The sequence below is a fragment of the Colletotrichum jinshuiense genome, chromosome 1 (assembly GCF_051148585.1).
Source record: "Colletotrichum jinshuiense chromosome 1, complete sequence".
In the NCBI taxonomy this organism is placed as follows: Eukaryota; Fungi; Ascomycota; class Sordariomycetes; order Glomerellales; family Glomerellaceae; genus Colletotrichum; species Colletotrichum jinshuiense.
Window position 1 is genome coordinate 3,293,928 of NC_139302.1, and position 12,744 is coordinate 3,306,671.

General features: G+C 55.0%; 1 protein-coding gene across 1 annotated transcript; it reads left to right on the forward strand.

The window, feature by feature from the left end:
• Positions 1–7,403: 7,403 nt before the first annotated feature.
• On the forward strand, positions 7,404–9,483 carry EsH8_I_000824 (GATA-like domain-containing protein; the record flags this gene model as incomplete). The annotated part of the gene is made up of 3 exons (XM_083268237.1): positions 7,404–8,101; positions 8,150–9,057; positions 9,371–9,483. The coding sequence occupies 3 exons, from the start codon at positions 7,404–7,406 to the stop codon at positions 9,481–9,483; spliced, it is 1,719 nt and encodes a 572-aa protein (XP_083118675.1).
• Between the last annotated feature and the right edge of the window lie 3,261 nt (positions 9,484–12,744).

The window sequence follows — 12,744 nt, forward strand, 5'->3', positions numbered from 1 at the left end:
GCTGCTGGAAACCGGGACTTGCCGCCTGCCCATGGGGAACCTCCAGAGCCAAGCAAGTCAACTCTGGTCAACTCCAACTTCCCCATGGAGTACAGCTTATCCAGTCAGAGATCCGGGGCCAGAGCCGTCCGAATGGCTCTGTCCCCATTCGTCCGTCGTTGCCGCCTCAAGACTCTGAAAGCATCGGTTGCATTCATCAACAGCCTCCGTGGCCATAACAGTGACACACGGATATGCCACGACAAGAATAGCCCGCGTTTCATGAGACATCTCTCGGAACCCTAACCTCAGCCTAGCTCGGCGTGATTCGGGTCTTGTCGAGATCGAGGTCGAATCAAATCAGGCACCGTTCCTATTGGACTTTCCGCCCAAGGCATTGCTTGCCATGACCTTGCCATGTCTTCCCTTGCGACGTACCCGCATCCTCTTGTCGAGATACGCCTTCTGTGCATAACATGCTTATCCCGGGCTTGGGAGCAGAAGCCTCGGTGGCACTGGCCTACACAACTTTGCGTATACCCCAGAGTGTTCGTCCTTGTGTGCCCGGGTTTTACTAACGTAATGAGAGACAGAGATAGGCTAGCTGCCTACATGGGCGCAGACTTTGATCAAGACCGCAGAGGTCATGTTTGCCTGGCCTGTGAAATGTTGTTTGCGGATAGATAAAGACGCCATCTTGCAGAAAGACTAGGAGTTTCCTGCCATGATATCCCGAGGCCGATATCAATCGGTGTCTTTCGGGAGTGTGGTTGGCCTTTGTCATGGCCACAGATACGTATCTTGAATCACGTTAAACCGACGCCCTGTGTTACCTGGAGCCCCAGCCAGTCCAGGGTCAATCTTGCCGGGATCTCGCCTTTTGCTTCTGGCCGCTGCAGCCTGCAGCAGCTCCATTATAGGCCCGACAGGGGGCGAAGTACGCGCAAGAGAGGGAGAGAGAGAGAGAGACGGAGAGGGAAAATGAAGGGTCCTCGAGCTATTGATCGGGTTCGTCAAACATGCCCCAGCCAGACCAGTTCGCACCAAATGGAATGTCCAGAACCTGGCGTCTCCCGTAGCTGTCGAAGGACAACCAGTGAGCGCAGTGGTGCATTCAATGTTGTGCAACTAACAGCTAGTTGCAGTCCCCTCTCCCACAAGATCCCGTCGATTGGTCCATGTGGGTTTGTGTAACCACGAGCGTTCGAAGAGGCTGGAAGGGCACTGGTGCACAAGGGACTGAAGGCGGGTGCAGGAAAAGAGAGTCAGCCGCGATAACGGCGTGGACTAGACACTATCAAGCACATCACCACCATCACTGTTGTGTGCGCAGGAGACACCAACGCACGCCGCCACGGCAATCATGGCCGCCGGCACATTGGCGGAACATGTCGGGTCTGGCCGCCTTTTTTCTTATGGTAGATAATTGGTGCCCGGGTTACATCGACGCAGGCATGCAGCCATTCTGACGACAGAGTTTGCCTGATGTTTGCAGAGGTTGCCGCAACGCTTATTGTTATTGTAGTTTCTTTTTCCGATGTTCCCCAGTTGAGATGGTTTGGAGTGATTGGTGTCTTGGACCCTTAACAGCCACCAAGGGGACGAGTGCCGCCAAGTTCCCCAACAGAGTGTCGATCTATCCTAACGAATGGGAAGGGTAGCTTGGGAGCCGGAGCACATTATTGCAATTGACCATGGCAGACAGACGGCCGATTTTGACAACCAAGGAGCCCACATTGGCGGTCAGGACTCGGCAACGATGGAGCAGGCGATCAGTAGGTTCGATGAGATAGTTGACACAGCACAGCACAGCAAGGCACTGGTCAGGAAGGCCATTCTCGCGGCGTCTTTGGCATTGCGGAAAAAAAAAAAAAAAAAAAAAAACCTCCCGCCTGAACGGTCCTTGCGTTCCCCTCTCTGCCAGGGTTTGGAGCTAGGACCGAGGTGAAGAGCGCGGTGTGCGGGATCGGCCATCCAGACGAGCAGTCGGACCAGAGGATCGAGATAGAACATCGAGATGGGCGGGTTCCAAGACGTGAGTGTGGCATATCTGATGCTGACAACAATGATGCCATGGCGCAGCAATCAACACTAGAAGACAGCATCATGCCGCCTGGCTTGCTGTTTGTCTTATTCGGTGCCATGGCATGCATGGTATTGAAGGGCCCGAATAAACCGAGAGGTGCCTTTGGGAGTGGGTATACTGCACCTGACTAGCAAGGTACTGTCGGCGGGAGCAACACGACTTGGAAACGCGCCGCCAGACCCCTTACACAGGTATGCGCGTTGCAAATGCATCACCGGTACTGTCCAGGTGATGGCGTAAGTTCATGGGCGTAAACGAGGCGGAGACCGTCCAACTCCCGAGTCCCCCAGCGGCCACGAGGCCATCAATGGAGTCGCGGTGGAGAGGGCATACTGTGTGGTATGGGGCCAAGACCGTAGACTAGGCGCATTGAGTGTGCGGATACTCGACTGGTCTGGGCTGTACACCATGGGCAACTTTGCGACGTTGACCGAGGCGAGGGGAAGGTTTGGGCGGTTGGTGTTGGAAATGGCGAGGCTCAGACCTGAGGTTCCACGGGTCGTCCTCGAAAAGTCGGTGCGATGCGATCGATGGAAGGACAACTCAGGCACAACGACGCGGAAGCGACCCAAACACGTTCCTGCCGACATTGGCCTGCAGTCAATATCGTCGAGCATCGCTGGCAGCGATCGTAACCATCGTCGCCTCCGCCTCGAGAAGCTGAGAATGGGACCTGCGCAGTAATTGTTAGCAAGGTACTGGCTGCCCCGCAGTGTCCAAGTCCATGGCACGCTAATTGCAGCGCCGAGTGACAAGTCCATCAACCCGGGGAAAGGTTCCGGTCAGGCGTAAGCCAACCTGTGGGGCACTCGTGGATGTGCCCCACACAAGCACGGCGGAATTGTGGGTCGATTGGGCAGTTGACTCTTTCCAACACACGCCCCTGTCTCGCTCAATGCCCTACCAGGCGTCGACGGCTGGCAATTATGGATCGGCGGCTCCCGGCCACGGTCACGGCAGCAGGAATGGGAGGCACCTCGAATCAGAAACAAACCTCCAACTAACCGCATGTCGGCCGCTTCATACGCATGCTGGGTGGTTTTGCTGCCAACAACGCGACTGACGATCCCCGGCCGACAATCCAGCGACGTACATGGAACCTCAGCTATCCGAACCGTCCTTTTTTTTGTGGGATCAGCAAGAGAAACCCCCGACTTGCATACCCGAGCAGGAGAAACGAGGACTAGACCCTGCGCCCAAGTGCGCGAAGGGGCAGAGAGCACCACAAGCACGTACTATCTCTGATACTAGCGCATCAGAGACCCTTGGTCCTTTTGTACCATTCCACCGCGTCAACTCGATATCAGCTTCCGATCCTGTGATCATTTCCCCTGACCACAGCATCGGTCGTCGTACTCGCATATATCCCATATTTGAATTGGACCCCCGCCTTGGGCCGGGCAGTCAAGTCAGTCTTTCGGCCTGAGCGGCACCACGCCGAGCAGTTAAACCGCCTGAAGCTCGGGAAAATACCACGGACACACGGACCCACGGACACGAGAGAGCCCAAGGGAGAGACAAGAAAGACACCAGAGAATTGGCCCCGCCAACTAAAAAGTCTCGACTTTTGGGGGGGGGGATGGACATCACGTTTGGAGTGGGCACAACAACGTGGAAGTTGACCGGGGCGAAGAAGAAAAGGAAAAAGAAAAAGATTTTTTTTCTGAAAATATTTTTTTCCGACTCCATCCTGCCTCCTTGCTAGGATCTTGCCGACAGCCCCCTGTCCCTTGGAGACCGTCTTGTCGCCCTGCCAATTTCGAGCGTACCGAAAAACGGGCAACAGGGCCTTTTTTTTCTTCGCTCTCTTGCTTGGCTAGCCCTGGGCTGAACTGAATTGGGACTGGGGGTTGGCCCTGCCTGAACCCTCAGACATTAAGACGGCCAGCCGAGGATCACCGCTTGGCCCGGGTCACTCACGCGCCATCAGACTCGAAGCGCCTTTTATTTTTATTTTTTTATCTTTTTGTGGCACCATGCCCATTTCCTACTACGCTGAAGGCTGGTAGACTCTAAATACATTTCACTTTTGATAATACCTAATCGGCATCAAACCATATCGTAACAGAAAGAAAAGACGTTGGCATGCGCGGTTACGTTTGCCACACCGGCAAATCGATTTTGTATGCCCAAAGCACGCACCATACCTCATTGTGAGACTCGATGGGACCCGGCGCGGTTCGACAGGACCGACAAACGTCCCCCCATGTTGACGTCTTCGTGCCAGGCACAGCACACCTGCGGCCTGGATACGGCGAAAGATCAGAGATCAAAAAACCTGGAGATCACCCGGGGCCTCGCCCCTCCGGACATCATTCCTCCACCGGGCCTCAGGTACATCCTATCCTTGGCTCTGGCATGTATCATCATCTCGTCACCTTCGGTCAACAGATGTCCATGTTGGCACCTTTGTATCTGCATGGACTTGGGTGTTGCCATTGGCACTGCACTGGCATTGAGCCAGGCTGCTCTCCTTTCGTCTAATGTGCCATGGCATTCTGGGGATTGCAATGCCTACTCCCCCAGGACTGCCTCTCCGCATACACTCAATTTGCTGTTCCTCCCGGTTTGGCTACAAAGGTGGGACAAGCGTCCCGCACACGGTCGTTTTTTCTGGTCCCGGACAACCAGCGCCCATTCTCGGCTCCGTCTCGGTGTACCGTCCCTGCTCTGTTCTGCACTGGCATTGGTCCATATTCCCAGGCTTCAAGACTCTTGCACCCGAGTCTCGAGCACGCACGTACTTGATGTCTTGGGCAGTCACTAGTGTTGGTCTGTGTTCATCGTCTTTCCCTTTCCCCTTTCCCTTTGCCTGGGCTAGGTTTCCTTGGCCCAATTCCTACAATGAGATGCTGCTGCTGCTGTACCTTGCCCCAGATCGTCCTGTCTGGCTCTTGTTTATCCTGTTCGCCGCCACTGCAAGTTGGCCACTCGCTGCACGGCATCAGTCCGTGCTTGACCTCCCTTGTATACCAGAGAAGCGAAGCTGAGGTGCGCTCATGCTCTGAGACGGACGTCCCTTGAACCTGGCGAAAGACGCATCATCCCGCCTCCGCATCTCCTCACCTCGCCTGGACTCGTTGCGAATTCCTTCGTCTCCCCGTTTGCTCTTCCGGACAATGCCATCCAATCGCTCAACCACCCGCTCTCCGCCGCATTCGCCGCCATCGCCGTTGTGCGTGTGTGTGTGTTTCTCCCATGCCCCCTCTCTGCATGCCTGATGCCGGACCAGCAAGAGACACACCCAGATATATATTATGGTTCCTCCCCGAGCCCACCTTGTTGACCATGACCCCCTCCATTGTTATCGCGTCGGTGGACACAGTCGGACAAATAACCATCGAGGTAGGTACCGGTGTGCTTGTTATTCGCTGCGCTCTACACCTTGGATTTCTCTCCTCCCCCGACGATGCCCCCCAGTTGTCGGTCTGGCTGCAAGCTGCCACACTTGCATCCAGGTGCGTGCATTGGCTTGCATGTCTGATAAACGCTTGCGCAGCGCAGCGCAGCATTGCGTCGCTCCAACCTGCACACACCCCCATCCCTTCCCCGTCTTGCTTCCCCTTCACTCAAGCTCTCTGCGCGATACCTTCTTTTACTCCATGTGTATTCTGTGTTTCCATCCAACCCATCCTTCCCTCTACTGTGTACTGGACGTACATCCGTCTACCATGTAGCCACCCACAGATACCTGCACCACACTGGGTTGCACTCCCACCTCGGCACTGTACGGCGCCGCTACCAGAGTACGTACCGTCCAGACACACCCCGTCCGTCCGTACGTAAGGAACTACCTTGTACACCAAGTACCAGGTGGCGTCCTGGACCATGGCAAAGTACTTTTTTCGCATCGCATCTGCACGGCACATTTACTTGCTGCTGTGCTGCTGGTGGTAGTGCCCCGGTCTCTTCTCCCCTCCCCAGCCCACGTCCACGTCCCAGACCCCATCCACATCCCCAGGACATCTCAGTCTCTCTCTCCAGGTCTCTCTCTCCGGTCTCCAATCCGGCTCAGACTTTGGTCCAATCCCAAGCCGAGTCCAGATCGTCTCTTGCTCAGTTTCGCTGGCTCCCCTCCTCCCCCCCAGGCCGGTCCAGTCCTCGCTTCTTCTCCACACAGCTTGGACCCCCCTGCCCTGCCCCTGCCCGGCCCCTCCCCCCTTCAACTCCTTGCCCATCATCACCCTTGCTTGCACCATCGAGCCCTTTCCCGAAGAATAAGACGCAAAGGCAAAAAAAATAAAAAATAAAAAAACTGTGTCTCCCACACACCCTGGAGCGTCATCTCCCACGCCCCCCCTTCCCTCTCTCTTTTCCTCTCTCCCTCTGCCTTTCTGCATCCTGCCCCCCCCTCCTTCTCAACGTGGACGCCCCTTCCAGTACCTGTCCTCCTCCCCCCTTGCCCTGTCGTCTCCCACTCTTTCTCTGCTCTCCTCCTAACCCACTCCACTGGGCGGGCAAAGAACGAGACCTGCAATCAGCCTCTGGACTCGAGCGTGCCGGTTGTCGTTCCAGCTTCTCGATCCGCTTTCCTGTGACTCCATTTGCTATCCTTCCCTACCCGGTATTTTACTTTTTTTTACCTTTGTCTCCTCCCCTACCCTGTCTGCTCACTTATCGTCAAATACACTACATTTACCTCTACCCATCCATCCGTCTATCCCTCCCCTCCGCCAGGCATTCTTTCTTGTCTTCCCTCTCCACCTGTCCGACTCGAACATATACACCTCGCACCCGCATCCTTCCGCCGCCTCCGACCCGGCCAGTTTTTGACACCCGTTTGCGTTTCCAATGCTGCGATATATGTTTCTGCCATCGCCCGTCTTCCACCTTCGTCACTGACTCTCCCGCCTTTTCGCCAGCCCGCCAGCGCCAGCCAGTTCGTTCTTCTGCTTTTTCGTTTCGCCATACCTGATTGACCACCTACCTACTCCGCCTTTTCCACCGGCGAATCCCCCGCGAATCGCTCCAGTCACCGCCTTTGTTTCTTGGGACGCCACCGCGCTAGGTCCTGAGCCACCAAAAACCTGCACGGTACGACCAACGGCCTGGTGTAGAACGAATAAGAAATAGGGTCCGTCATCCTCCCGACCAAAACAGCACCCTCTCCGCCCTTCCTAGCTGTCGCCCCGATCCCGACTCCTTGGTCCACGATCTACCACCTGCTGCCACTGCTGCTTGCTGCTTTTCTCATCTACCTACAACAACAACCACCACAACAACACGACGAATAAATACAGCGCTCGGTTGGATACTTATGATCGAACCTGATTGCTTCTGCACCGGAGTCACGGCGATTAGGGACTAAGGTTCCTCCATTCGCCCAAGCACGCTCACAATGGCTGTCGTTTTATCATCCGAGGAGAACACCTACTTCTCCTCTTCCAATATGCGACGCTCACATTCGCAACCCAAGTTTGTCACCAAACAGTCCAACTTCCACTCATCCGCCTCCGCCAGCCAGATGAATGACGCCTTCGCCGACTCCAAAGTGTACCCCGACTCCGCGCCATCATCTGCCCCATCCTCCCCTAGGGCGGCCCACGCCGAGTCTACCGACTTGTCTTGCTCATCAACACCGGCCAGCAACGTCTCCATTGCTTCTGACTGCGACGACACATTAGACCTCGCCGTGCACGCCAACGACCACTTTGTGATCCCCCATTACGGGGAGTCTGGCTATTTCGACCAAGTAGAAGACTTGGAGCCCCCAACGAGCCCAAGGACCGGCGACTCGTACACCGTCTCGCCTACCGACAACGACACTGAAGGGGACACCTCCAGGCCCAACACGCCCGAGTTCGTCCTCGATGTGGAGCACGCTGATGATGACACCGCAGTCCGAGCACAACCCTCGCGCCATGTTGACTACTTGTCGCACAACTGGAGAGAGGAGGACATCTGGTCATCTTGGAAGTTTATAGTGTCCCGCAGATCCGAGTACAGCAACGCGGCCCGCTTGGAGAATGCATCATGGAGGACCTGGATGAAGTCGAAGAACAAGCTGAAGACGGTCTCGCCCGAGACCCTCAACTGGTTGGTACCTCCGTTGCATTGAGGCGATGTCTCGCTAACTCATGCCAGGCTGAAGGACTGTGATGTCACCTGGCTCTACGGGCCCCTGCAGACTGGCCAGAACACACTGAACCCCATCACTACCGACCCGAACAGCGCCAGACTCACCAAGAACAACTCATTTGTCAACAAGAAGCCCATCCTGAAGAAGAGGAGCATGTCGGAAGTCATGTTGCAGAGGTCCTTGTCCGCGTCTTCCCTGCTGAAGCAGGCCGCCGCGGCGGTTCAGGCTCAGGAAAAGGACGGACGTCGGCACCTTTCCCGGCCTACCCTGGAGCGAGCGACAACGGACTATGTCACATTCCCCTTCTCGTCCAGGAGGTTGAGCCGAGAAAGCTCCAACCTGTGCCCCTCCAGCACATCCTCCGGCATCATCTCACCCAGCAGCGAGAAGAAGCACATCCACTTCAACGAGCAGGTGTCGCAGTGCATTGCGGTCGACATCAAGGGTGACGACGATGAGGACGACGCCGAATCCGAACGTTACGAGAACAGTGACTCGGACGAAGGCGCCATCATGATGAAGCGGTCAAAAACGAAGAAGAAGATGCCTCTTCTAAGGAAGAAGTCGGCAAAGGCGGCTGCGGCCTCGGAGGGCAAGACGATTGCCATGCTGCCATCCACCACCCTGAAGTACCGTGAAGACACACCCGAGCCGCAAGAAACAGCGATGAAGCACAGCACCGGTGTCTACCGAAGCCCCACCATGTCTCCCTCGTCATCCCAAGAAACCCTGCGACCGTCAAAAAACTCGGGCAAGTTCTTCTTCGACGACGAGGACGATGAAGAGGAGGAGGCAGTATCGATGGGCTGGCAGTCGCCCACCAAAACCGACGACAAATCGACGGGTTTACAACGCTCATCGTCCACCAACAGTCTGAACGCCGAACCAGCAGGCATGCGTCGGACTTCGTCAGGTATGTTTATGCCATATGAAGAGGGGGAATCATCTTCCAACGAAGGCATCATCGGCCGGGTCATTGATACAGTTAATACAGCCCGGGATATTGCCCATGTTATTTGGAACGTGGGATGGAGGAAGTGAAGCGGTCGGTGAAGGATTGGTCTCGGATTCTCATTATCAACAACCGATGGCGAACTTTCTTTCTTTTTTCGGTACGACGGCCATGACCAGTTGGGCAGTGGGTGTACGATATGGAGGACGAGATGACATTCATTGTCTGGCGCCTCAGTCGTCGCTGCCGGGATATAATCAAGCTCATGGCCAAGGGGCCATCGAGGGTGCTGGCCTAATCACGACGCACATCGAGGGCATTTGCACGCAACGGATCAACGGCGCACACTTCTGGTCGCGGGATTCAACATGGAACGGTACATGGTAGGACACCGGCGCTTCGGTAAGCGAACATGGGAACGGGCTGGGCATTGCCCTCATCATCGTGGCAACTGGAATGTTGCGTGGGGGTCTAATGACGATGCACGGGAATACGCTTGTAACAATCATTTTGAGGGATTTTGGGTAACATTTTGCTGGTCATTGACAACATGGCCTGGCACGCGAATTGGGTCCAGGTAACAGGGGGGCGATCAGCAACGGCGCATTGGGAAGAGGACGGACAACAAAAGAAAATGATTTGTTCCACAACAAGAGCCGGCTGGGTCTCATCATGGTGGGGGGTGTGCGGTGCAGTCTCCAAAGGGTGTCTGTTCCAGAGGAGCAAAAGGCATGATTCCAGGAGATTTGGCACTGGCGGGCGCGAACATTTGGTGGCTTCTCCGCATCGCGTGTCTTGCCCGTACCGGGCTGGATGTGCCGGCGGAGACTAGATGTCAGGAGATGATCAGCGCCCTTGGCAGAAGTGGCTTATTGGAAAGTCTGGGGATCAAGGGATGGCGTCGTTGAAACACGGGCACCCCCACGCGTCACCAAGGGGAACGGATGAGATGCAGGCCGTAGTATATAGAAAGGCAGAAAAGGCTCGAGTAAATGAACTCGCCGTTGGCAAAATGCCAATCATGACAAGAATTTTATCTACATTCGATATCTGAACCCCCGTGTCGCGAGATGTGTGTGGGCCCGACTCCGGCTGTTGACCTCATGGTTAGTGCGGTGTTGCGCCAATGTCTCAGCCGGTTGCTTTTCGCACCGCGGGCAAGGGATCGCCTCTGTGCCTTTGACCGCCTTGAAGGTTAAAAATGCGATGGGCAGTGTGTGTGAAGTGCCAGTATCCGCAAGAACGGGGAGGGCAGAAGGCATACGGTATAGTAGAGGGCGTCTGCCCCCCCTTCTTCCCCCTTGAGCATTAGGAGGTTTTCCTTTGGGGGGCAGCGGCCTTGGTCTGGAACATTCCCTTTCCCCCCCTTCCCCTTTCCAATGCAGGACGAAAAGTTTGTCTTGGTAGGCTCGGTGTGGCATTTTTTGCCCTCCCCCATCCCTTGTCATCGGAGGGTTTTTTAAAATACATATTTATTTTGGGGGGTGAGTGGGTGGGGGGTAGAGAGAGAGAGAGTAGGTGTGCGTACGGTGGAATGCGGCTGATATTGAGGCTCCCTTTGATCCTTGCGGGAGATCCTCCACATAATACCACCAAATCTTGCGGCTCGACCCTTTTTTTTTTTGTTTCTGTTTATTTCTCGCTTTCTCTATTTACGTGTGTGTGTATGTATGTGTGCGTGTGTGTTTTACGTGCATACACTGGAGGAGGAGGGAGGGGGGAAGGCGGTGCTTACGTTGGATCTCAAGGTCGGGAGGGGGCGGGAATCTGTCAGGGTGCTTATGGCTTATGGCTCATGCTGACGACAGTACCGGTATTACAAGTGGTGGTTGGTGGTGGTGGTGGTGGTGATGTTGGTGGCGTCGATCGCGCGGGACGGGGCGGAGGGGGGGAGGGAGGTAGGGAGGGCTGATCAACGGATTCTCTCTGCGCGCTGACGATGGGGGGGCAGTCGTGAAAACGACGACGACAACGACCGATGATGATGCTTTTGCTGCTGCTGCCCGCATCGAGTAACAGATTTTCAGGGTCCGCAAGGGTCCTGCGGGTGTGTGGGATATGCACACAAAAAAGTTTGTAGTCCTTTTTGTTTTCTTTTCCAATGACATACTTCCCCCCCTCTCCTCTTGAGGGGTGGGTTGGGGGAGGTTTTGTTCCTTTTTTTGCTTCTTTTCCTCGTGGACCACTTCTTCATTTCTCTTTTTTTTTTTTTTTTCTTGTCCCTTTTTTTCTTGTCCTTTTTTTTTCCTTTCTTTTTTTTCCTTCATCTAGATTTGTCTTGTGTTTTTATTTCATTTACCTCGGACTGGGAGGCGCCAACACCAGGTGCTGTCATGAGATCGATCCTGGTATCAGACAGGCCGAAAAGGGAAAGAGAGTAATGTTACTCTTTTGCTGTTGTGACTTGGGCGCCGATCCGTACCGCGGGGGGGCGGAAGGAAAAGAAGGGTTTGCGGGGCCCACTTGGACCGCACAATACCGACGTGATAATTTTGTCCTGTCTTTGAACAAGAAGTAAAAGAGTATGTGAATATGCGGGATATGTGCTGGCGGGTGTGGGCGAGGGCACGAGTTTAGGTTTACGGGTTGCACCCGATGTTCTGTTGACGTAGTTCAGAGGGCGGGCGGGCTGCTTGGCGGGGACCGGGGAGAGGGGTTTTAGGGGTTAAATGGATTGGAAGGGGTCAGAGATGCACGATGAGGACATGAACCCCCCGAACCGAGGGTTCGTGGGTCGGACGGGGGAGGGGGCGCTGTTCGTGATAATAGGGTCCATCCATTGTGTAAAGACATGGTGCGCAGTTGGGGCTTTTCAATGGCTTTTTTTTATCCTATAAAAATTGGTTCTTTGGGGGGGGGGGTTTGGTGGAGATGACAAAGTTTGGCAGTCGACGGCGGCAGATCATTTCGAGATTTGGGAATGGGGGGGGGAAAAAAGCCCGGGCTTTCACTTTTTTCTGGGGAAATTCCCATGTACGTGCCCTTTTTTTCTTGTTTCTTTTTTTATATCTACTTGCCTACACGTACATGGCACGTATCGGTACATCATACGTACAGCTTGCAGCGGCGATCTCTGGGGTAAAAAAGGGGGGGCGGGCGGGGAGGAGGACATTTCGTGACCTGTTTTTGCCGGTCTTTTGCTGGTTTGCTGGTGGGTTCTATTCCATTTTTTCCCGCCTTGTTTTGGTGGGTTTAAAATGCCCGGTTTTGATGTAACTTGGTTTCGGGTACGTACACACTTACGTTGTACATAGTATCCGTAAATGGATGGGTAATTGGGAAGCGGGTTAGGTAAAGGGGAGAAGGGAGGGAAGGGGGGTGTGCCTGTATGTACGTCACATCTCGTACATGGCCCCCCTCCTATCGGAAAAGTTGGGGATCGCGATGTGAGGTGCGACAACCCGAGCAACGGCGGGATACACGGACCCCGACATATGTGCGCTGACGCAAAGAGAGGGGGTGTGGGAAAGGGAATGGGGGCGAGATCGAGCATCGACGGGGAGGAGCTTGGAAGAGAATGATCACGAAACCAAAAAAAGAAAAGGGCTCACGGTCCAGGCGTGGGGGGCGAGCGACCTAGGGGAGAGCGCCACGGAGACCGAGAAGGTCAGGCGGAGGAAGGGGGAAAGGTGTGTCTTGGTGAATTCC